Source organism: Muscardinus avellanarius (assembly GCF_963383645.1).
Source record: "Muscardinus avellanarius genome assembly, chromosome: 4".
NCBI lineage: Eukaryota > Metazoa > Chordata > Mammalia > Rodentia > Gliridae > Muscardinus > Muscardinus avellanarius.
This window is the reverse complement of record NC_137789.1, coordinates 146,037,031-146,061,929: the sequence shown is the minus strand read 5'-3', so window position 1 is coordinate 146,061,929 and position 24,899 is coordinate 146,037,031. Positions and strand designations below refer to the sequence as shown.

General features: G+C 41.0%; 1 protein-coding gene across 1 annotated transcript in view; it reads right to left on the bottom strand.

Moving 5' to 3' along the window:
• Positions 1-24,175, bottom strand: part of TDRD1 (tudor domain containing 1) — a gene marked incomplete at both ends in the record, with an annotated part of 36,488 nt that extends 12,313 nt beyond the window's left edge. The window contains 16 exons of the mRNA XM_080694871.1: positions 709-819; positions 1,427-1,564; positions 2,986-3,228; positions 4,831-5,001; positions 6,200-6,307; positions 6,709-6,876; positions 9,852-9,938; positions 11,192-11,363; positions 12,023-12,166; positions 12,702-12,884; positions 13,093-13,197; positions 14,109-14,172; positions 15,092-15,197; positions 17,301-17,445; positions 21,021-21,079; positions 23,881-24,175. Coding sequence (XP_080550997.1) covers positions 709-819; positions 1,427-1,564; positions 2,986-3,228; positions 4,831-5,001; positions 6,200-6,307; positions 6,709-6,876; positions 9,852-9,938; positions 11,192-11,363; positions 12,023-12,166; positions 12,702-12,884; positions 13,093-13,197; positions 14,109-14,172; positions 15,092-15,197; positions 17,301-17,445; positions 21,021-21,079; positions 23,881-24,175 — 2,299 coding nt within the window. The remainder of the gene's footprint in view (positions 1-708; positions 820-1,426; positions 1,565-2,985; positions 3,229-4,830; positions 5,002-6,199; positions 6,308-6,708; positions 6,877-9,851; positions 9,939-11,191; positions 11,364-12,022; positions 12,167-12,701; positions 12,885-13,092; positions 13,198-14,108; positions 14,173-15,091; positions 15,198-17,300; positions 17,446-21,020; positions 21,080-23,880) is intronic.
• Positions 24,176-24,899: the final 724 nt, after the last annotated feature.

The window sequence follows — 24,899 nt, the reverse complement described above, 5'->3', positions numbered from 1 at the left end:
TAGTACCATTTTTATATCTGATATGAAAATTCCATTAATAATCTATACAATAAATAGAATGTGAAAGGCAAGACAACAAACTGGAACATATCTGCTAATCTTAAAGACTTACCATACCCTTACTACTAATGGCTTAGATTTTACTTGTTACTCAGTTAATATAAAAATAGGAGAACTCTTTCAAAGAATTTCATCACATGTTTCAAAATTGACATGTAGAGCTGGGCCCAGTGGTGTCTCACACTTATAATCCCCGTACTTTGGAGGCTGAGACAGGAAGATCTCAGGCTCGCAGCCAGCCTTGGCAACTTAATCAGACCCAGTTTCAAAATAAAATAATAAGATCAGGCTGGGGTGTAGCTCAGAGGTGGAAGACTCCTGGGTTCAATCCCCAGTATCACCAAATAATAATAATTAATACGTACAGGGAAATAAGAAACAATAACTTTGTGGTAAAAAGCTCTTCCATTATCTAACTTACTATCAGAAATTCTAGAAAGAAAAGCATTTAAAAATGTTTACAAAGTTTAGGCAAGAATGTATCATTTGCAGATTCCTTATTACAAAAAAAATTACATCTTAAGCATGCATTTACTCTTGGCTGTGAGAAGTACTTAAGTATTTGTTAGAAGATATGCACTAAAATTTAGGGTTGAAAGTCAGAAACAAGAGGTTCTAATAGTCACAATGAGGCTAACTTCAGCTTACCTGCAAAAAAAGCACAACAAGGTTGCCCTATTTCTAACTGGAAACCATTGGGCAACTTCTGTTGACAATGTTCTGCTAGTGATTTATTCAAATCATTGAGCTTCTTTAAGGCTGAAAACACAATATATATATATAACAATATTAAAAAATACCAATGCAGATTTTCCTTAGAGTTGGAAAATGTTTTGATCACAAAAATCTGTTACATCCCAAAGCAACTATTAAGTGCACCAAGAAATTATTAGGAAGTCAGTCATTAGTTAATACTCATTAGTTAATATTAGCCAATACCAATGATTTACAGGACAGAGAGTCAGAGCTACTATAGCAGTATCATAGTAATACCAGAGCATGAGCTTTGCAGGTAAAAGGAAACATATAAACCCAAACCTTGTGATAATTCATCATGCCATACGCCTATGTGGATATTTATCTATGTATGTAATACATCAGTAACATCAACAAATTTAACTTTCAAAAGTTAATTTATTTAAGAGGTGTTTTATTAAATCTAGATTGGCTCAATTACAAAAAGGTTGGTGAGAGTAAAAATAACAGCTTGAGAAAATATATGCCAATGAAGTATAGCCAAATCTTTCTTAGAAATACAAATACTCATTTGGCCCTTCTTAGAAAATACTTTTATTGTAATTCAGTATCAAACTCATGTTATTATCTATGCCAATTTATTTGTAAAAGAAAAGAACAGTCAACTTACCATTTTCTCTTAGGACGTGGCAATAAAATTCTCCAGGATTATTTATCATGCAGACCGCCACATCCACTGTTTGGTCAACAACAAGCTCAACCCACGTGCACCTCGGAGGACTTGCTTCTCCACCTGCACCCCAGGGAGCTGTGGAACAACCCAACATTTGCACAAGAAATGGACAGAGGTGAGCTGTAGCAGGGGCAGGATGTTGAGGAATCTGCTTCTGAAAGATTAACTACTGACATTCGGAGTTACTTTACAAGAAAGTCAGCCTTAAAAATCAGTCTTACAAGCGGGGCCTGGTGGCACACGCTTCTAATCCCAGCATTTGGGAGGCTATGACAGGAGGATCTGGGCTCATGGCCAGCCTCAGCTACATAGTGAGGCCCTTTGCAACTCAGTGAGACCCTGTTTCAAAATAAAGAATAAAAAATAGAGCTGGGCGTGGTGGCACACGCTTGTAATCCCCACGCTTGGGAGGCAGAGACAGGAGGATCGTGCAGGTTCGAAGCCGCGCATGCTGGCTTAGGAGACCCTGTTTCCAAATTTTAAAAAATGTAAAAGTAGGTCTGGGAGTGTAGCCCGGAGGTAGAAGGGCTTCCAGGAACCCTAGTACCACCAAAAAAAAGAATAAAAAATAGGACTGAAAGCCAAGCGCACGCTTGTAATCCCAGCATAAAATAAAACTGAAGAAAAAAAAAGGGCAGAGGATGTAGTTTGGAGGTTGAATGCACCTGGGTTCCATCCCCAGACACCCTTCCCCCCAAAAAAAATTCAGTCTTTCAGCCAAGCACAGTGGTACACACCTATAATCCCAGCTATACAGGGATCCTGAGACAGGAGGGTATAAAGAATAGCTTAGACAAGTAAGTGGGGCCCTGTCTCAAAATTTTAAAAAGGACTGAAGATGCCTGGCATGATGGTGAACATCTGTTTTTAATTCTAGTACTCGGGAGGTGGGGACAGAAGGCTAGTAGTCTTAGGCTCAAGGACAGCCTCAGCAATACAGGAAGACTCTCAGCAACTTAGTTAAGATTATTTCAAAACAAAACAAAGGTTTCAAACAAAATTTAAGAAGGGTTGAGGGTGGGTGTTGCTCAGTGGCAGAGTACCCCAGAGTTCAATCCCCCGTATCAAAAAATAAAAACAGCCGGGCATGGTGGCGCACGCTTGTAATCCCAGTGCTTGGGAGCTGAGCCTCAGCTACTTAGTGAGGCTCTCAGCAACTTAGTGAGACCCTGTTTCCAAATAAAATATAAAATATGTCTGGGAGTGTAGCTCAGAGGTAGAAAGCCCCTGGGTTCCACCCCTAGTACCACCAAAAAAAAAAAAAAAAAAAAAAAACCCAGCTTATAATTAATCACTACTCCTTACTGAATTTCAGATTCACATTTCTAATCAATCTTCTGCTTCCGGTGACCCATAAAACTTGCAACAAAAAATTTCAGTTTTCAAACAATTTTAAATGTATTTAGATGATTGTTAGATTTAAAAAGACAATTCTCCTTGAAAGACACACCGACACATATAGAAGCCTCTGCACGCCTCAGTAGACATCTACTCACCACCAGCCTTCTGCAGGTCCCTGGGCTTCTCCGTCACTCTACCCTTTTCCTCCACAGCAAAGCCTGCGTCTACGAGAACTTTAGACACACTGACATGAGGTGTCACAGATTCATCTACAAGCTCCACCAGGGAACTGTTTTCCAACCTGTCCACCACTTTCACTTTGACCATTTTGTTCTGTGCAATTTTTTTCATGAGGCAAATAGCTTCTGGAGTCCAAATACCTAATGATGGCTGTATTCCTAACAAAGAAATTTTTAAAAATGTTAAAATAATTCTTTTTAATAGTGGTACTGGGGATGGAACCCAGGGGCATTCTACCTCCAAGCTACACACCCAGACCTATTTTTTATTCTTTATTTTGAAACAGGATCTCACTGAGTCGCAGAGGGCCTTAATATTAGCTGAGGCTATCCGGGAACCGCGATCCTCCTGTGTCAGCCTCCCAAATGCTGGCATTACGAGTGTGCACCACCACACCTGGCTAAAATAATTCTGAAACTAGCACTTTGATACTTAACTCCTGACTTCTGCAAAGTTAAACTTAAAACCTATGGCAAATCTCTGGAACCAGAAAGTCCCACTAGTGTGGAAGATTTTTCTAAATGTGAGAATAAAAACAGAAGAAAAGTCCTATGTATAGGTCTTATATTACAGTATTAAGAAATCATTCTGTTGATACACGTGTAGAAAAGCAAACTATAAAGACAGATGGTAGGCCAGCAGTTGTCTGGGGCGTGAGGCTTAGCTGCAGAATAGGAACACCAGATCTTACTGTGGTAACGAAAATGTTCTCAATCAGGGTCATGGTTCACGGAGGTATCTGTGCAACTGGCAAATTTACTAAAAATTACTTAACTGTATGTGTAAAACGGTTATTTTTACAATGTGTAAATTAGACTTCCACAAACTTATAAGTCATAAAAGTACAAAATAATCCATGACAAAATGCTGGTCTTTCACATGAATATGAAACATTTGTAGCACACATCAGTAGTGAACGGGCACAGACAGGTCAGCAATCCCAGATCAACAATCCCGAGGCTACATCCAAGTCAGTTAAAAACACCCGAGCCCAGTAATTGACAAAAAGTCTTAGACTTTGGTAGGGAAACAAACTAAAATAATTTAGTCTTTAGCTTATCAGAACTGGCCAAAAGGTAATAGGGAAATAAATACCTCTCCAGTGTGAGTGCCTGTGAGAAACTTTACTGCTCACACTTGTATGGTGGGTGCGTACTCTAAGATGGGCCCTTTCCAGAGGACAAGGCAGTGCACATCATAAACACATGTGGACAGCAGCACATTCAGTGACATCCCTCGGGAACGTCTCCCAAGGAAGCCTCATGCAGGGCAGCTATCTTCAACATTTCCCCGGGAAATGATCTTGGATGAGTTGCAAAATGTAGTTTCTAACAGTAAAAACTTGGAAATTGTGTGTGTGTGTGTGTGTGTGTGTGTGTGTTACTAGAGATTGAAACTAGAGACATTCTACCTCTGAGCTCTTCTCCCAGCACTTTTTATATATATATTTTAAAGGGTTTTGCTAGGTTGCTGAGTCTTGCCAAGCAGGTCTTCCAAGTACTAAGATTACAGGAATGTGCTACCATGTCTCACTGAAAATATCTGATACTAGATACAAGTTAAAGTACATTATACTTATATAAAGATTGACATGGAAGGAAACCCCTGGTCCTAGTGGGCAAGTGTCATGCACGGTGATTTCTAAGCATGTGATCATGTTCTTAATGTCTTACAAGTGAGTTATCTGTGCCTCGTGTATCTTTCCATGTTTTAACTTCTACCTTTAGGTTTTAATATTTTAAGAATGAGGAGAACCATACCTGCCAGCACACATTTTATAGCTTGCATTGGCAATTCCAATAACTTTGGAATCATGGGACGAAGTCTTGTTAAACTAAGGATTTCAAAGTTTCCATAATCGACATATCCAACCAGTACTGAGTCTTCAGAAGCATAGGCCAACACAGAGGCACGGTACCACTGATCATCTTCTGAAATGAGAAGAGACGAGAAGAGCCCAACCTCAAAAAGTTCACTGATGAAGATAAAAACGAGGCCTCCCCAAACACCTTTGCTTATCTGTGACCTTCAGTTTGAGTATAACTCTGATTATTAACTTATTCATCATGCCATATGCTGTCATTATGTGTTTGCATGCCTGTCTCTGTAGACGACAGCTCAGGAGGACAGAACATGTGCTGATCAAGTGACTCCCAAGGTTTTGATCAGTAAAGGAACCACTGCTAAGGTATCCAGCAGGGCTATCTCTACAGTGTCCATACAGTCAGCAGCACTCCACCGGCTTAAGCACCACCATGCTGGGCTCGCTGCCTGTCTCTCCTCCATGAGGCAGCAGGCCTTCCTTCAGCTGAGTAACAGAACTAGGCCGTCACCAGGCAAGACCGGCAAATGGCAGAGGCACCATGACAGCTCAGGCACCCAGGCCCTCTCTGCTATTCCAAATGAAACTGAGAAGACGTGTGTGTGTGTGTGTGTGTGTGTGTAGGAGGAACTACATCCCTTATCTGTGTCAACAGAATGATCTATACCAATCTCCAAAAACCAAAAGAGCAAAATATGATAAAAACCTCCTTTACTAACCCCATCCTCTTCACGATCATACATTCTCCCCCTTATGACTTATTTATTTTGTGATACTAGGGGTTGAACCCTGGAGCACTTTACCACTGAGTTATACCCACAGCCCTTTTTTTGTTGTGAAACAGGTTCTAGCTATGTTGCTTAGTGTCTCACTACAGTGCTAAGGCAGTCCTCAAACCTGCAATCCTCCTTGTCCCAGCCTCCCTAGTCCTGGGATTACAAGTATTGTCATATGTCCAACTGACCATATTTAAAAACATACCTTGAGCCGGGCGTGGTGGCGCACGCTTGTAATCCCCGCGCTTGGGAGGCTGAGAGAGGAGGATCGCATGGGTTCGCAGCCAGCCTCAGCTACTGAGTGAGGCTCTCAGCAACTAGTGAGACCCTGTTTCCAAATAAAATATAAAATAGGTCTGGGAGTACACACCTAAGGTAGAAAAGCCCGAGTTCCGCTCCTAGTACCACAAAATAAATAAAATAAAAATAAAAACATATTCAGGCTTCAAATGCAAATCAAACCAATGATTCTATTTCAATTGTTTTTTTACTCAGCTATAAGGAAAACATTCAGTAATGCTCTTTCCTTACCTGAAAACTGGGCACAACATATATCACCGACGGATGGGTAGAAATCAGAGTGTGCAGACGCTTGTCCACAGTACTCGCTGAGCGAGGCCTGAAGCTCCACAAGCTTGTCTGCAGACACAGAGCACATCAGCAAAGCAAACGCAGACTACACCTCACCTTTAGTTTGTACTTAGAGTCGCTCTTTTTTTGCAGGTCTGGGGCATTCGACCTCCAAGCTACACCCCCTGCCCTATTTTTTATTCTTTATTTTGAAACTGGGTCTCACTGAGTTGCAGAGGGCCTCACTAGGTAGAGGAGGCTGTCTGAGATCCTCAGGTCTCAGCCACCACGCCAGCCCGGCTTATACTTTATTTTGAAACAAAGTCTCACTAAGTTGCAGAGGGCCTCACTAGGTAGCTGAGGCTGTCCATGAAATGCAATCCTCCAGTTTCAGCCTCCTGAATGCTGGGATTACAAGTGTACATGCCACTACTTAGAGTCTCTTGAAAAAATTGAGGCAATTTACTTACGCCCACTTTGTAGTTGTTGACAAAAGAAGTCTTCTGGCGTTTGGATGTGAGCGACCACAGCACAGAACTCGTCACCTACATTCAAAGTTAGCTCTTTGGGGATCAGGTCACTTCTGTCGCCAACATTTTTGTTTTCAGCTGCTGTTTTCCCAACATCTTCACGATCATCTTATGAGAAAAAGAGAAAAGTCATGTTGGCTTTATTAAAAGTAAAAAAATAAAAGTGTACTTCCATTATTTTGCAAATGATGGAGATATGACTGGGCAAGGCTGCTGAGAGGCAGCAGTCAGGGTGTTTCTTCCTCCAAAAGAATACGTGCCTGTAATAAAGTCACTTTCTACACTACAAAGAACTAGATCTGTCCCCCCAAAAATCAGCATAAAAAAGAAATTCAGATCTAGTTAAAAGCTTTAAAAGTAGAATTTAAGTAGAATCTTTAGTCTCCTATAGCTCAAGAAAATATAACTTGGATTGCATCTCCTATGATCCTGAAGTAGAAACATATCAGGGTAGAACCTGCCCTACAGTGAAATGATAACTCTCATAAGAAACAAATTATGGAAATAATAACTTTAAGAATCAGAAATTTTAATTGAGTAAAAAGTTAAAAAAAAAAGAACAAACACAAATACCAAATCAAGAGGAAGAAAATTAGGGCAAACAGGAATCTGAAGAAAAAAAGGCTTTGAGCATCATGAAAAGTAACTCAGAACATAAGAAAACTCCCAGGAACTTGCAAGAAAGTGGAAGGACCCGAAGAACATTATGAAAAGTGAGATTAGCCAATCACAGAAGGTAAAGGATATGTTTTCTTTAATATGCACAAACTAGGGAGTAACTGGAATACAAGAGGAGTTCCAGATAAGGGCGGAGAAACCTCTGTGGAGCCAGAGAGGAGCTCTAAGGAGAGGCTCATTAATGAAAATACTACCAACAGCAGTCTTAGTGCTCTGCACTTGGAAGGGAAAGAATGAAGAGGGAACCCAGTGCTGTGTGCGTGTGTGTCATGGTTGACATGACTTGCATTATGGTGTGAGACTAATGCACCAATAAAACCACATTAAATAAATAAAAAAGAAACAGCAGGACCGGAGCAGAGCCATATGCTGATGCATGCTCACAAATACCAATTAATGCCGGGCGTGGTGGCGCACGCTTGTAATCCCCGCGCTTGGAAGGCAGAGACAGGAGGATAGCACAGGTTAGAAGCCATCCGCGCTGGCATAAGAGACCCCGTTTCAAAAACATAAAAATAGGTCTGGGAGTGTAAGGTAGAAGGGCTTCCAGGAACCCCAGTACCACCAAAAAAATCAATTAATGAGGAGTACCTCAGGGTGCCTCCAGTAAGTGAAGAAATGAAATTTGGCTACTGTGTTGGCAAGTCAGCTACGACAGAGCAGTAAATAAACATGCTGTAACAAAAACAAATTCCTGGGAACGAAAAACGCATGTGGCCTAAAAATTCCAAGATTCCAAGGAATGCATTGTTAAGATCCTCAAAGCTTTAGGGAAATAAGAATCAGATACTACTCAGATGAAACTAAGGTCAACTTCACTGTTTTAACTCAGGAATATAAAAAAGATTTGGAGTATCACATATTTAAAAAAACAAGTGGCACCGTGAAGCTAGGCAGTGTGACACTCTAAAGACCAAAGGGAAACGACAGCTCACGAGAGTGGAAGGACTTTGCTACCCAGGAATGACTCTCAAAGTGCATTGCAAGGAACTCTCAGAGTTATGTCAAAAATCACACTGAAATATAACTGGCCCCAAACATTAAGCAAAGTAAATTCAACGACCTCTACTGTAAAAGTAAAGGTAAAAGAGAAACTAAAAGTCAGGAACATTTTTTAAAAAGTTTCAGAAAAATCCAAATATAAGTAAGTAGTAAGAGAAACACTCAACAGCATAAACTGAACCACCACCCAGCTGTTCCGATGGCAGGTGCACAGGGCCTGGTTCTGGCTTTTGGTCCCCGCCTCCAGGCACCCACTCTATCTTATCTCTTTTCTCACATATGAATAAGTGAAGGGGATGCTCTCCATGGTCTCTCTTAGCAGCATGAGTTCATCAAAAGATTGGAAGTTGTTTTGTGGTTTTGAAAATTTCACGATGAACTACTGTGTGTGAGATGCCAGGCGAGACAACGGAGAGAGGTAGTTAATCAAGTCGAAGGCTGTGGTCTGCATTCTTTAAAAGTTCTAGGTCTTAGAGGAGACAGATGAAGTTCACAGGGAGCTACAGGGAAGGAGGGAAGGTCTGTTGGGGCTGTACAATCAGAGATAGGTGCGCTCAGAGGAGCTAGGCACAAGTGCATCAGCAGGAAAAGGCAAGGGCACCAGGGCACACAGCACACTGTGCTGACCTGGCTGGCCCTCCTCACCGCCGTGTGCCGACAGTGAAAGAGACGAGGTGGCAAAGGGTCTCACTAAGCTGTGGAAGGCCTAAGCATCTGAGGCTGGTTGTGAACCCGGATCTTCCTGTCTCAGCCTCCCAAGTACTGGAATTATAAGCGTGCACCAGTACGCAGGCTCAGGAAGGCTTAAATTCTCAAGGTATAAAGCCAGGCATGGTGGTGCATGCTTGTAATCCCAGTATTTGGGAGACTGACAGGAGGACTGTGGTTTGCGGCCAGCCTCAGCTACTTAGTGAGGCCCTTTGCAACTCAATGAGACCGTTTCAAAAGTATAGAATAAAAAATAGGTCTGGGGTATAGTTTGGAGGTAGAATGCCCCTGGGTTCAATCCCCAGTATAACACACACACACACACACACACACACACACACACACACACACATGTTGCAGGCTTGTAATCCCAATATTTGGGAAGCTAAAACAGGAGGATTACAGGTTCAAGGCAAGCTTCAGCAACTCAGTGAGGCCCTCAAAACTTAGATCCTTTTTCAAAATAAAAAGAGAAACAGGGCTGGGCTGTAGCTCAAAAATAGAATGCCCCTGGGTTTAATCCCCAGTACCATACACACACACACACACACAAAGAAATATATTACTAAATGAAAAATACCACCATCTTCCTTATGAAGTTTAAGAATGTGTATCATTCTCAAGTCTTGATGGTTAGTGGAAACGGCACTCTGCAGTGACTGAGCCACTCTGCTGCTCAGTCAGTCTGTACTCACTGTGCTCTGCGCTGTGCTCCGTGGAGCTTTGTTCCTTGGGTGTCAAACCATACCCCATTTCTACAAGCACATGGTCTAAGAGCTGTCCTAAAAATTAAGAAAAGACATCTCTGTTGAGAAATCTTACAAAGAAGACAAAAATGTAAGAAATAAGCTGACCACATGACTCAGAGCCTACCGCTATTAATGTACTGGCATGTTTTACCAAACCAGTTACTATGGGAAAAATATAGTTTAATAACACCCACTTTTAAAAGATTGAGGCAAAATTACCATAGTCAATTGACAGAAAATTTTAAAATTTCTCTTCAAAATTCTGAGTAATATGAGAGATTTAGTTACTATTTCACAAGCACACTCAGAATAAGCATTGTGAAATCAATTTAAGACACAAGACTACTTTTTCTCATACTAATAATATGGCTCGAACAAGGGCTAGTCAGCACTGATATGATATCCAAATTCCCTGAAATAATATCCAAAAGCTAAAATTATGACATGAAATATACACAGCAAGAAATAAATGGATTTTATACTAAATTTCAACAGAATAACTGCATTTTTCTACCAAGTCACATATGATGATGAGTCTCTAAAAGGTAGAGAGGAAACCAAGAGGCAGTTATATGGCACTGAAGCAGTCACTTTCCCAACAGGCAGAAGGCCAGCAGGGAAGGACATGATTACACAGTGCTCCCATCACACAACCGACTCACCACGTGCAAATGAAAGGCAGTCCTATGGGGGCTGCTCAGAGAAAACCCCTGCAGATAACAAGGATGAGTAAATTCAGAGTCAGGAATGTCCCTCAAATAGGAGTGAAAGTCTGGAGTAGAAATGTAATGGCTATAGCACAAGGGTAACATCACCGCTTCTATGTTAAGTCTAAATGTGGCCTTTTTTTTTTTTTGTGGTACTGGGGATGGAAGCCTTCTACCTCTGGGCTACACTCCCAGACCTATTTTTTATATTTTTATTTGGAAACAGGGTCTCTTAAGCCAGCACGGCTGGCTTCTAACCTGCGCAATCCTCCTGTCTCCGCCTCCCAAGCACAGGGATTACAAGCGTGCGCCACCATGCCCGGCCCTTTTTTTCTTTTTAAACCAAGTCTTTTTTAAGCGTTTTAACCCAACGCTATGAATGCGTGCCACGTCTTGACAACACTGCCAGCCCCACGTCCCGTCTCCAGGCACGATCCGTGTGGCTGCAGTTACGGGCTCCGCCTTCGTGTTTCTGTATTTCTCCAACTCGCAGGTGGATACAGTCAGAATACAGAAGCTAACTTCTCCAACTACACGATACATTAAGCATGTGCCCGATCAAAAATATTCAGATCTTACCTGAACGCTGCAGCATAATGTCTACAGCATAAGTGACTGTTTCCTCTTTTAAGATGTCGACAATCTTTACAGAGCAGTACTGCTCCATTAACAGCGATTTAATTGTTTTGACACAGTCATGGCTCCAATTTCCCTCTGCTGGGGTAACACCGGCCACGAAGCACTTTATGGCCTGAAAAATTTTGTTCAAGTTATTTACAAATGTTAATATTTAAAATGAATTTCTCATGCCAGGCATGGTGGCGCACACTTGTAATACCAGCACTTGGGAGGCTGAGGCAGGAGGATCATGGGCTTATGGCCAGCCTCAGCTACTTCGTGAGGCCCCCCACAACATGAGATCCTGTTTCAAAAAATAAAGAATGAGCTGAACGTGGTGGCGTAATCCCAGTACTTGGGAGGCTAAAACAGGAAGATCATGGTTCACAGACAGCTTCAGCTACTTAGGCCCTTTGCAACTCAGTAACACCCTGTTTCAAAATAAATAAAAAATAAAAAATAGGGTTGGGGGTGTTGCTCAGAGGTAGAATGCCCAAGTTCCATTCCCAGTACTGCAATAATAATAAAAACAACAACAACAACAATAATAATAATGCTAAAAAGGACTGTTTCTAAAAAGCAGACTGGAAAGGTGTACCTAAAAGTTAGTGCCTCACCTGAGGCTCTACTTAACTAAATAAGGGATAAGAAACAGAGCTGGGTGGTTCGTCTACACAGACACACCAATACGTACAATAACACGGCAGACTAGAAGCAAACAAGAAACACTGAGAACAGGTCCATGGGGACACTGACAGGAATTTACAATGTAAAAACTAAAAGAACACTCACACAAGGAGGAAACAAGTCAATGTTTCTGCTTAACTGGTGAATTCTGTTCACTGGAATTACTTCTTCATTTCCGTAGTCAATATACAACACTTGTGCCTTCTTCTGGAGCACATCGACATCTTGTATTACTACTCTGTTCCAGGTCTGGAAGGGAAATACAGATATTCTGCTTCAAAACAAGAGCTCACAATCAAACTCTCTACCAACATACAGACCACGTGATCAAAAGGCTCCTGTTGTGGTCAGAGGCACTGAATTAAAAAGTCAACTTTGCTGCCTATAAATCTCGCTAAGAAATCCCTATCTATAACTGTGTAATTAGGACCCCTTAATAAGTATGAGTAAATATTCCAAAGCTATTCCAGCCAAGAAAGCTATTCACAGTAATACCTCAGCTACACGAATAAGCAAGCTCAATCTATAACCAGCCACTTAGGAAGCCATAAACAGAAGGTTGGGGCAGGAAGGAAACCATGAACAGAGCGGGAGGCACCGAGGGAGAGAAGCACGTGTGCCCTGGCCAGGCCGGAGGCCGAGAGCTGCTGCTGCTGCTGCTGCTGCTGCTGCTGCTGCTGCTGCTGCTGCTGCATTAGACGCTCTGGCTGGAACTGACAACTGCCGAGCAGATGCAGACAAGGCAAGTTAAAGCGTTTTACTAAATAATTTCACCAGGAATTACCTGATCGACTGTGTATTTGGCGACACAAACTTCCCCTTTTACAGGAATATATTCTTCCTCGTGTACCAGATTTGCGTATGTTTCTTTTAAGCTTGCAGAGAGTTGGTTCATGGATTCTAAAACTTCAGAAGAGTATAACTGGACATAAAAGTCACCTGGGTGTTTAAATTCAGTAACTGTACCCTTTCAAAGACAGAAAAGAGAATAAGTCACTGGGAACAAAAGCAAATATAATTTTCATAAATATTTATAACTGATACAAAATGATGCAGATAGGTTTTTTACATTCTTCCTAATTCAAGCAGACATCAGTAGCAATCTTATGAACTCAAAAATAGGAAATAAGGGGAAAATATACTTTTTAGATCTGTTTATAAGGATTAAAGAATACCTTTATTTCCATGGTTTTCTTGAGTTGTAGACTTCTCAAATCAGAAAACATTATTTTCTCAGCACCAATGGCGACTTCTTTAGTAATCCCAGATGGACAATCACTCTGGTTTGAAAACACACATAAGTTACTTACAGGCATTTGTTTCAGTGATACTGTGGCTGCAAACTGCTGGACTCATGGCCCTCAAAGCCTGCATCTTAGCCTTAAATAGAAAAACACAAATAGGAAGACCCTCCAACAATTCCTAAAACTGCCTATCGGCACCACCAGGGGCCCCTCACACCCAAGAATGAGGCCATGACACGGAAGATAATGTTTATTTTTAAGAAATATCAGGGAGATGGTCTATTGACAAGTAGACATTTTAAATAAATTATAAATTTATAATGTACACTTGTTAATACTTGAGTATTTGTGGAAGTCGGATTTGTTTTTTTTTTAATAGAGGCTATGGACAGTTGAAGAAAGTTAAACAATCTTAAGCAGAAACTGGATATAAGCTTTTCAAATTATTACAAATTTAGCTTGTATAGATTTTTTGTTTAACTGGGGAAAGCTATTAAGAGGAAAACAAAATCCTCAGAAAGCCAAGTCCTACAGAGTTTAACACACAGCTGAACAACCACGGCTGCAGGGCTATAGAGGCTGTGAGTGAGCTTTGGGGCAGCCCAAAAGAACAACAACAATTTTGTTCCGAGATGTGGCCATCTCAAGAACTTTTTGGAAAAAGGCTAGATAGAAACAATTCTCAAGCACCCCAGAGAGCCGTATAATCCTATCACCAGGATATACAGAAAAGTTTTGATAAAACACTGGTGAAATGTGAAAATATTTCTGAAAAATGTGTGTGTGTGTGTGTGTGTGTGTGTGTGTCTGTGAGTGAAACCCAGAGCCTCACGAATACTAGGCAAGCACTCTACCGCTGAGCTGCACCCCCAGGCCTACGTATTTAGTGTAAGTCCTCTTAAGTCAATAGTCATTTAAAGTGTGCTCTGAGGACAATGATACCATACCTCACTTTTCACTTCCAGGTTCTTTGTTTCAAAAGGTGATTTATTATCTTCAAGCTTGTGGAAACTGAAATAAAACAACTGATTACATAATGTAAACAGGGGCAAGTCAGAGTGGGGCCATAAGTCACAATTATGCCAGCTCATCAATGGCAGAATCTACAAAGAGCAAACAGCTTTATCCACAAGAATCACAACAGCAGCAAAGTCAAAAGAGTCCGTGCAGCCGGTGCCAGAGCCCGCCCTGTGTGCAGGGAAGGCTTGCTCCAACCGCACCACGGGAGGGAACGGGAGCACTCACCAACTCCCAGCCTGGGTTTTTGTTTTTTGTGTTTTATTCCTTTTCTGGCATTAAGGATTGAATTCAGAGGCATTCTACCTCAGCTATATCACCTGCCCGATTTTATTTTTTGAAACAGGGTCTCCCTAGGTTGATGAGAGTCTCACTACTTGCTAAGGCTATCCTCGAGCCTCTGATCCTCCAGTCTTAGCCTCCCCAAGTACAGGCCTATGCACCATGCTGAGCCCCAGCCTCAGTTTTTTCCCTGATAAAATGGAGATAATCCCTTTATTTCCTACAGTTTTGAGGATCAGATGAAATTACATGTAAACTGTTTTGTAAACTGGTAAATGCCCTAAAATTAAAGTATTTTAAAATCACAACTCAAGAGGCACTGTGAGGCACTGTTACAACTTATAAAATTTCAGGAGAATATGATTAAAAGTAAAACATCGTAAAATTTTAACCTTGGGAAAAAACTCAAGGTTCTAAATCGTAAAATGTAGTATCTAGTTATCTAGTGAAATTATATTCATGAAAACTAGATTTGCAGAACTATTCACTTCAGATTTGTACATGTCCTTATACCTCAATGAATATGTAGAAAGTAGCAACTTCTCCATATTTCTGGCCTGCTTTTGTTTAGATCCTTATTCTCTAAGAAAAAGCCCTCAACCTCTTTCAACAGTTCCTAAAGAACACTTACTTTTGCTGGACAGGCTTGCACACGATGCTGTGGGCAGACCAGTCTCTCCTCTGACAGGCCGTGGAGCAGTAGTAGGTCTGCTTGCACTGAGAGCACCGCAGCGACCCTGTGGAGCACAGCCCAGATGTCATGGTGCTGTCACCCAACATGTGACATGGCACCAGGGCCAAGACGCTGCCCAGGACTAGGCATTCCAAACACCATTCTGTTGATCTCAAAAAGACTATGTAAGCCAGAAGTGGTGGCGCATGCTTGTATTCCCAGCATTTGGGAGGCTGAACCAGGAGGATCGCAGTTCGTGGGCAGCCTCAGCTACTCAGTGATACCCTTTGCAACTCAGTGAGACCCTGCTTCAAAATAAAGAATAGAAAATAGGGCTAAAGATATCACTTGGCGGTAGAATGCCCCTGGCTGGTCAGGGTTAGGTATTAAGATTAAACCATTAAAGCATCCTCAAACTGCAGAGAAAAACCTGGATGGAGTGCTGTACACCTGGTTCGTGCGTTCTGGGACAGCCTCAGCAAGTAGTGAGACTTTCAAACTAACAAGACAATTTAAAAATAAAAATAGAATAGGAGTGAGGCTCAGAGATAGAATGCCTCTGTGTTCCTGCTCCCACACACACAAAAGAAAAACAGAAAAGGACTGCAAAGAGGAAAAGGCACGCAAGATCTATTACAGAACAAAACGCAATGGAGATACACACACCAAGAAAACCAGAAAGTTTTAAAAATAAAGTATTTTTAAAAATTCTATCAGTACTGAGACTGGAGATCGCAGTTCGTGGACAGCCTTGGCTACTTAGTGAGGCCCTTTGCTACTCAGTGAGACTCTTTCAAAATAAAAAATAACGCCAGGCGTGGAGGCGCATGCTTGTAATCCCCGCGCTTGGGAGGTGCAGACAGGAGGATAGTGGTTCTCGGACAGCCTCAGCTACTTACGGAGGCCCTCCGCAACTTAGTGAGACCCAGTTAAAAATAAAGAAAAAGAATAGGCCAGGGGGTGTGGCTCAGAGGTCAAATGCCCCTAGGTTCCATCCCCAGATCGATACACACACACACACACACACACACACACACACACACACACACACACACACAGACTCCGTTCCCAAATAAAATATAAAATAGGTCTGTGAGTGTATCCCGAAGGTAGAAGGGTTCCATCCCCAGTATCACCAAATAAATATAAAAATAAATAAATAAAAAATAGGGCTGGAGTTGCAGCTCGGAGGAAGAATGCCCCTGGGTTTCATCCCCAGTACTGGGGGGGGGGGGGGAATCCTATCAGTAACCAGGTAGGAGAAAATAGGTAATCTGGAAAAAAAAAAAAAAGTAGTAACAACAACAAAAATCAGGCTGGTCTTAAATGCCTCCATCCAAAAAAAAAAAAAAAAAAAAAAAAAGCTAAACAAATAAAAGATAAATATTCAAATAGCCGGTAAGCCTATGAAAATTACTCAACTGTTGAGCTGATTACAAAGAAACTAATTAAAATCACGAGTAATCTCCATACTTGGGAGGCTGATCCAGGAGGATTACAGATTCCAGGACAGCCTCAGCAAATAGTGAGACTCATCAACCTAGTGAGACCCTGTTTCCAAACCAAAAATTAGAAGAACAGGTCTGGGATGTTCCCTGGAGGTAGAATGCCTCTGGATTCCATCCCCAGAACAAAAAAAAAAAAAAAGAAGAGGAAGAAGAAGAAGAGGAGGAGGAGGAGGAGGAGGAAGAGGAGGAAGAGAAAGGAGAAGGAGGAGAAGAAGAAAGGAAAAGGAAAAGAAAAAGAAAGAAAACTGTCAAACAGTATTTATTTTCAGGCAACAGAACTCTATCAACTGGAATGCAAAATGAGACCTTGGAAAATGGCTTGGCAGTTTCTTATAAATAATTAAACATGTACCTACTCTTTCACTCAGCAATTCTATTCCTATGTGTACATTCAAGATAAATGAAAACATGTCCACAAAGACTAGACGAACGTGGGGAACTCTGCTCGTAACAGCTCAAAGCTAGACAGACACCATCAAAAGTTTCATCAACAGATAAACTGTCAAACATGTTGCTCATAGCAAATAGTTTTGTCTTTTTTATTAAAAAATCAATTACATATATGCTACTCTGTTTATATTCTACATGTTTAAAATTTTCCATATTAAAATTTTCCAATGTGTGGAACAGTCCAGTGAACAGTGGAGCAATCCGCTTACCAAACAAACCGCAGCGGTGGCATGTTGTTGACCGAAACGGAGGTCCTAAGGAGTTGAAGAGTGCTGGATTACTTATGGACAAGGAATTCTCAACCAACCTGTGTGATTTTTTTGACCGTGCAGGAGACACATTATTGCTGGGCTTCTGTTAAGAATAGAGAACATTATTAGAACTTGGTAATAATTTAAGTACTAAATTTGGGACTTCCTCTTTGGACAAGATAGAACAGATACATTTTCCCTATCCTTCCCTTCTTTAAGTACAACTAAAACCCCTAAACTTTTAAACAAATGCAAGACAACTCTGAAGAGGAGGAGAGGAGGTGTCTGCACTACACTCAAATTGGTAAAGCGATGATGCAAGTAATTGTATATCTATAAATGTAAAACCTATAGCAACTGCTAGGAAAGCTATGCAAAAATATGTACTAAACACTTTAGATAAATCAAAATGCAAATATAAAAAGTATCTGAGTAATCCACAAGAAATACAAAACACAAATGGCAGAGTGCTCAAATATTAGTCACATTAAATGCAAATGGACTAAGAAGCCAATTAAAAGATTTTTTGGGGGGATGTGGGAATTGAACCCAGAGGTGTTCTACTTCTGAGCTACACCCGGCCCTATTCACTTTTTATTTGTTTATGGTACTGGGGATGTACACAGGGGCATTCTACCTCTGAACTACACCCTCAGCCCTATTTTATTTTGTAACAGGGTCTCACTAGGTTAATGAGAGTCACACTACTTGCTGAGGCTGTCCTCAAACCTACGATCCTCCTGTCTCAGCCTTCCAAGTACAGGGATCACAGGCGTGTGCCACCAAATCTGGCTTAGAAGACAGATGGACCGGCCGGGCTTGGTGGCGCATGCTTGTAATCCCCACGCTCAGGAGGCGGAGACAGGAGGATCGCGCAGGCTCTAAGCCAGCTGTGCTGGCTTAAGAGACCCTGTTTCCAAATAAAAATAGGTCTGGGAGTGTAGCCCAGAGGTAGAAGGGCTTCCAGAAACCGCAGAACCAAAATAATAAATAAATAAATAAATAAAAATGGCAGATGGACCAAAGAAATTAGTAATTATGCTATTATCTATAAGAACATTTATTTCAAGTATAATGATCTAAACTTAGAGTAAAAAGATGGAAAGGTACCTCATAGACATTAATAGGAAGCAGAGGTGGGTGTGTTAACATCAAAGATTAATGAGGGGAAAACTATGTGAGAGGGACAATGAGAAAAGGTCCAACAATAACACAGCAATCCTAACCGTCTGCACAGCAAACAGAGCTGCAACAGGCAAATCCCTTAGACAGGAGGATGCATGTTCTTTTCAAGTGCCAAAAGAACATCTACTAAGACCATGACCAGAGCTACAAAACCTTAATTTTCTTAAAATGAGGGCTGGAGGTGGTAGAGCATGTGCTCAGTACACATGAGGTGGGAGGGAAGAGAGGAAAAGAGCAAAGGGAGGGAGGGAAGGGCAAAAATACAGATATTGTTCTCTGAATGTGAAAGCAATAGAACAGTTTTCATTCTAAACACAGAGCTGGGCGTGGTGGCGCACACTTGTAATCCCAGCATTTGAGAGGCTGAGACCAGAGGATCGCGGTTCACCAACAGCCTCAGCTACTTAGTGAGGCCCTCTCCAACTTAGTGAGACACTGTTTCAAAATAAAGAATAAAAATTAGACCAGGGGATGTAGCTCGGAGGTCAAATGCCCCTGGGTTCCATCCCCAGACCTGCAAAACAAACAAACACTTAGAAACTGATGATACAACATATTAAGTTTTGTGGGACATAATTAAAATGCTGCCACGAGGAAATTTTTCTTTCTTTTTTTTTCTTTGGTGGTACTGGGGATGGAACCCTTGTAACTCCAGGCTACACTCCCAGACCTATTTTATATTTTTATTTGGAAACAGGGTCTCTTAAGCCAGGCGAGGTTGTCTTCGAACCTGCGCGATCCTCCTGTCTCTGCCTCCCAAGCGCAGGGATTACAGGCATGCACCACACCCGGCTCTGACAACCCATTTCTGACAGAAGTGCAGAAGCTACTCAGAAGAGGCCAGCCAGCACGGTCAGTCGATAGCGCCGGACGTAGAACATCCACAGGCAGGTGAAAAATCTCAGCCCCGTTTCTTAAGATTAGCTCTAAGTGTAAAACTAGGGGACTGAGTGTAAAATGTAAAACTAGGGGACTTTTCAAAGAAACATTTTTGGTATCCAGAGTAGCAAAGGATTCAGACTTAACAGACACTGAAAGAAAAATCCATAGAAGGAAAAACTGACCAACCAGGCTTCAATAAAATGCACAACCTTTGTTCTGCTGAAGACCTTCTTAGGAGACTGAAAAGACCAGCTACAGGTTAGAAAGAGGCATCTGCAAATCACATACTTGACCAAAAAAACTACCAAGATACTGAAAACACCCAAATAATTCAATTAGAAAACAGACAACATACATCAAGACACATTTCACCAAACAGGACATACACATGGCAAACAGGTGCATGAAAAGATATTCAGCATCATTAGACATGAGGGAAATGCAAAATAAAACCCAAATGAGGCATTACGATCCACCTATGAGAATGGGTAAAACAAAAATACAAATGAAGCCCGGCACGGCGGTGCACACCTATAATCCCAGTACTTGGGAGGCCTAGGAAGAGGATCACAGGTTCTCCGAAACTTAATGAGAACCTGTTTCAAATTAAGAATTAAAAAATAGGGCGTGGTGGTGCACGTTTGTAACCCCATTATTTGGGAGGCTGAAACAGTCCCAGAATTTGGGAGACTGAACCATGAGGTTCAGTTTGTGGGCAGTCTCAGCTACTTAGTGAGGCCCTTTGCAACTTAGTGAGACCCTGTTTCAAAAAAAAAAAAAAAAAAAAAAAAGAATAAAAAATAGGGCTGGGGGTGTCACTCGGAGGTAGAATGCCCTGGGTTCCATCCCCAGTACTGTAAAAAAAAACCCAAAAAACAAAACTAAGAACACCAAGTGCTGATGATGCAGCATTTTCATATTAATGGGAAAATGTGAAACGGTACAGTAACTCCAGAAACATCTTGGTAGTTCCTTAAGCAAACTATACAATTACTATATGACTCCAAAACTGCACTCTTGGGCAAAATTGGACATAATTTTAGTTTTAATAACCAAAAAGTAAAATCAACCCAGTTGTGCTCAGAGTGTAAAGCAAGCTATTCATGCCATAGACTACTACTCAGCAAGCAATGAAAAGGTTCAGACTTTGCTATGTACCCATGACCTAGCTCAATCTCCAGGGGATTACTCAGTGAAAGCCAATTCCAAAAATTTACATATGAATTCCTTTCATACAACATTCATGAAATGACAAAACTGTGGAAATATATATTACATTAGTGGCTTCGCAGGATTACGGAGGGCAGAGGATGAGAAGGTTGGTAGATTTAGCCATAAAGAGGCACAAAAGTTCCCCTGCAATGATGGGAACGTCTGCGTGTTGACTGTCGGGTATCGACAATCCTGCAGCAGGTCACCACTGAGGGACCTGGGTAAAGCCTTCCCAGGAGCTCTACTTCTAATAACTGCATGTGAATCTACACAACCACCTAAAAAGAAGAAGGACTGTTTTGGGTTTTTTTAAGGTACTAAGTTAAAGAAAAGGAAATCTGATCTTGAATGATACCTGTAATCTGAATGACAATATGAAAATATGTTAGAATAACTTACAGTTTTTACTTCTTTTGGTGGTGAATTATTTCCAACATTTAATGGTGACACCGAATTTCCTGGGGAGGAAAAACACAATTCCTTAATAAAAACCAAATATTACTCTTTGTTCCTGATTATATAAAATAGCATAATTAGGTGATTCAATTAACATGGCTATTTCATTGTGGCCTTATAGCTACATCATAAATAAGCAACATCCTATTTTTCTTATAGAAAAAAAGAATTTGTCTGAAATTTTCATGACTATCACTCTTTTTATTGTAAACTTCTCCCTATTTAGTAAGGCAGAAATTCTCAAACTTTCTGAACTCTGAACCCCTATAACTCTATAAGAATTACTGAAGGCCCCCAAAAGCTTTTATGTTCATCAATATTTACTATTAACATAATTTGTTTTAAAACTGTTTCAAAACAAATATACAAGAGCATTATATTTTGCATATCTTTGATGTTTCACTCAACAGAAGACAACTGCATTCATATATATGCCTGTGTATACAATCTGTTGTGATAGGCTGCCCTGGCTTAAGTATTTAAAGAAAATCTGGCTTTACATAAAGAGCTAGTTGCAAAAACAGAAGCATTTAATGACCTTCTAAATAATAAAGGATAATTTCTTAATATCAAAACTCAAATGGTAGTGTAAGCATTAGTTGCAATGTGGATCAGTTAACTTTTAGTAATATGATGTTGGCGTCCACTGACTTATTCTGCACTTGGGAGTTTTTGCCCATTTGGAAAATGCTGCTCTGCTGAGTATTGCAAAGCTGTCAAGTGCTGGCATGTATCATTATACCACAAGTACCAGAAAACGCAAGTGAGCCAGGCGTGGTGGTGCACGCTTGTAACCCTCGCTCTTGGGAGGCTGAGACAGGAGGATCACGCAGGTTCAAAGCCAGCCTCAGCTACTTAGTGAGGCTCTCAGCAACTTAGTAAGATCCTGTTTCCAAATAAAGTATAAAATGGGTCTGGGAGTATAGCCCGGAGGTAGAAAAGGCCCTGAATTCCACCTTCACCACAAACAAACAAACAAACAAACAAAAAAATCCCATGAAGCCGGGCGTGGTGGCACACCCTTGTAATCCCAGCATTTGGGAGGCTGAGACTGGAGGATCACGGTTTGCAGACAGCCTCAGCTACTCAGCTTTGCAACTCAGTGAGACCTGGTTTCAAAATAAAGAAAAAATAGGGCAGGGGGTGTAGCTAGGAGGTTGAATGCCCCTGGGTTCCATCCCCAGACCCGCAGAAAAAAAACAAAACAACATAAAAAAAACAGGAGTTAGCTGGGCAGCTGGCGCACGCCACAGTCCACTAGAGAGGAACTAAGAGTTAAGCCCAGCAGGGGCAAACATCATCATGCATCTTGCTGTAAGAGTCTTTAAAGTACTGAGAAGTTCTTACACTCAGAGTAGCAGACAAAAAAAAAAAAAAAAAAAAAAAAAAAAAAAAAAAAGAAAGAAAGAAAGAAAAAGAGTCCTAAAATCCTAATTTGCTTGAGAATTAGAATTTTATACTTGGCAACAATATATGTCAGCCATGCTCTTGAAATGAAAGTCTCATTTTCTTAATTTTTTTTTGTGTTTTGTTTTGCGGTACTGGGGCTGAAATCCAGAGGCATCCTACCTCCAAGCTACACCCCATGCCCTATTATTCTTTTATTTTGAAACAGGGTCTCACTGAGTTGCAAAGGGCCTAAGTAGCTGAGGCTATCCTTGAACCCGATCCTCCATCTCAGCCTCTCTAATGCTGAGATTACAAGCTTGCTCACCACGTCTGGCTCATTCTGTTAATTTTTGATAAAATACTTGACAGATATGTACATCTGAACAAAGTAATTCTTTTCAAGTAAAAAGAATATTCAAAGAATTATTTTTCAACTCAACTCAGTGCCACCATACTCAGAAGTTAAAGCAATTCTTATTGTATTACACAAAACACTAAAAGTATCTGCACACAAGAGTCAAGGTTTAGTAAGATCAACAGTATTTACTGCTCTATCAAAGCTGCTGTTAAGTGAAATTGGCAGTTTGTTTTTTGTTTAACTCAAGTAGGTGAGAATGAACAACTCGACTTATTGAAGTGATTCCCCCAGGATTGCTGATAACACTGTCCGTGTGAAGTCGGCACTGCAGGAGAAGGTTCAAAAAGGTCTGATTGTCTGTAGAAAGAAGTTTGGCCTCTTGAGGAATCCCAGAGGCCCAAGGGTTACATTCTGAGAATTAAGGGTTACATCTCATATTCAAAGACAGACACTAAATTCCACCAGGTCCTACCCTCCTTAAAAGCAGGTTTTTAGAATTAGAACAGAAGCAATGATAGAAACAAATCACAAGAAACTGGTTAGTCTCTAGCCGGGCGTGGTGGCACACGCTTGTAATCCCTGCGCTCACTGGCTTAAGAGACCCTGTTTCCAAATAAAAATGTAAAATAGGTCTGGGAGCATAGCCTAGAGGTAGAAGGGTTCCATTCCGAGTACCACCCAAAAAAAAAAAAAAAAAAAAAAAAAGAGAAAGAAACTGGTTAGTCTCTTGACTATATCCCTGTGAGCTACATTTGCATAAAATTTGCATGTTATTTTAGAAATATGGCCAATCCTTAAAACACATTTTTACACCCCCAAATATAGCTATCTGATGGGGGGAGCTTATCGGAAGGCATTTTCATTGAGGAATCATTTCTGTGATTAATTGAACCAAAGGAAATCACTTGGTATCTTCCTTTCTAAATCAATTAAATGCAAATCCTGCAAAGCAGTCACTTGGCGATTTCTTTACTAGCCCACTGGTACAGTTAAACATACTTGTGACAAGTCAGAGAAACCACCAGTGTCAAGCAGCAGCCTGTGGTGCTCACTCACCTGCCGGCAATGTCTTCCTGTCTCCTTTGGGTCCGACCACTTCTCCGTTCGTGCCATTAGGGTTTGAGGATACTAAACTGTCTTCCTGACTAGCTAAATACTGTTTGGTTTGCTCACAAAGCAAAAAATTGTTTTTTTTACTTCCTTTCTCCGGGCTTTTCAACCTGAAATTAGGATGGTTGTGGTGTGCTCCAGGACTTAAGGAATCACGTGATGGAAGTTTGCTTTCATTCTGGTCAAAATTAAATGGCTCTGCCATTTTACAAGTAGGTGCTTCCAAATTATTTCTTGACATCAATATTAGGTAGTAATTTAATATTCACAGAATCTAAGGAAAGGAATATATTTAAGAGAATTTTTAATTACAAAAGTAGAACTGCAGGGTGAGGTCATTTCTTTAAAATATTTATGTAATGTAATTCCCATAAACAACTCCAAAGCAGATTTACCCCTGACATCAAGCCCTGGCTTACAAAGCGTGCTCGCATGCATGCGCGCGCGTGCGCGCGCGCGCACACACACACACACACACACACACACACACACACACTTCTCTACTGATAAGTACAAACTCCACATTTAGCTGAATGTAACAAACCAACAAAGGACCAACTTGAAACAGAGAACAAGCTCAGAGCTCTACACCAGTCTCCGCTTTTTAAGGCTTTTTAAGCATTGGGGAAAAAAAGGTCTTTCCTATTTTAAAAGAAATATTTCCAATCTAAGCCCACACCTTATACACCTTACAGTAAAACGCCAAAAAGCTACTGCTTAAATCATGCCATCGCCTACCTTTCTGCCGTCTCAGAATCCTCCTGCCCTCTCCTGCTTTACGCTACACCAAGTCCTCAAATATGCTGACCTACTTCCCAGAATGCCTCTGCCCTCCACCTGCCAGATCATTCCAGCTACGCTTCACAACTAGTCTCAGCTGACCCTTATTCCCTTTGGTTTTTCCAAGCACATACTTAGATAATCTCCAGCTGAACTCTACTTCTAAAAATTGTCCCATTAAAATA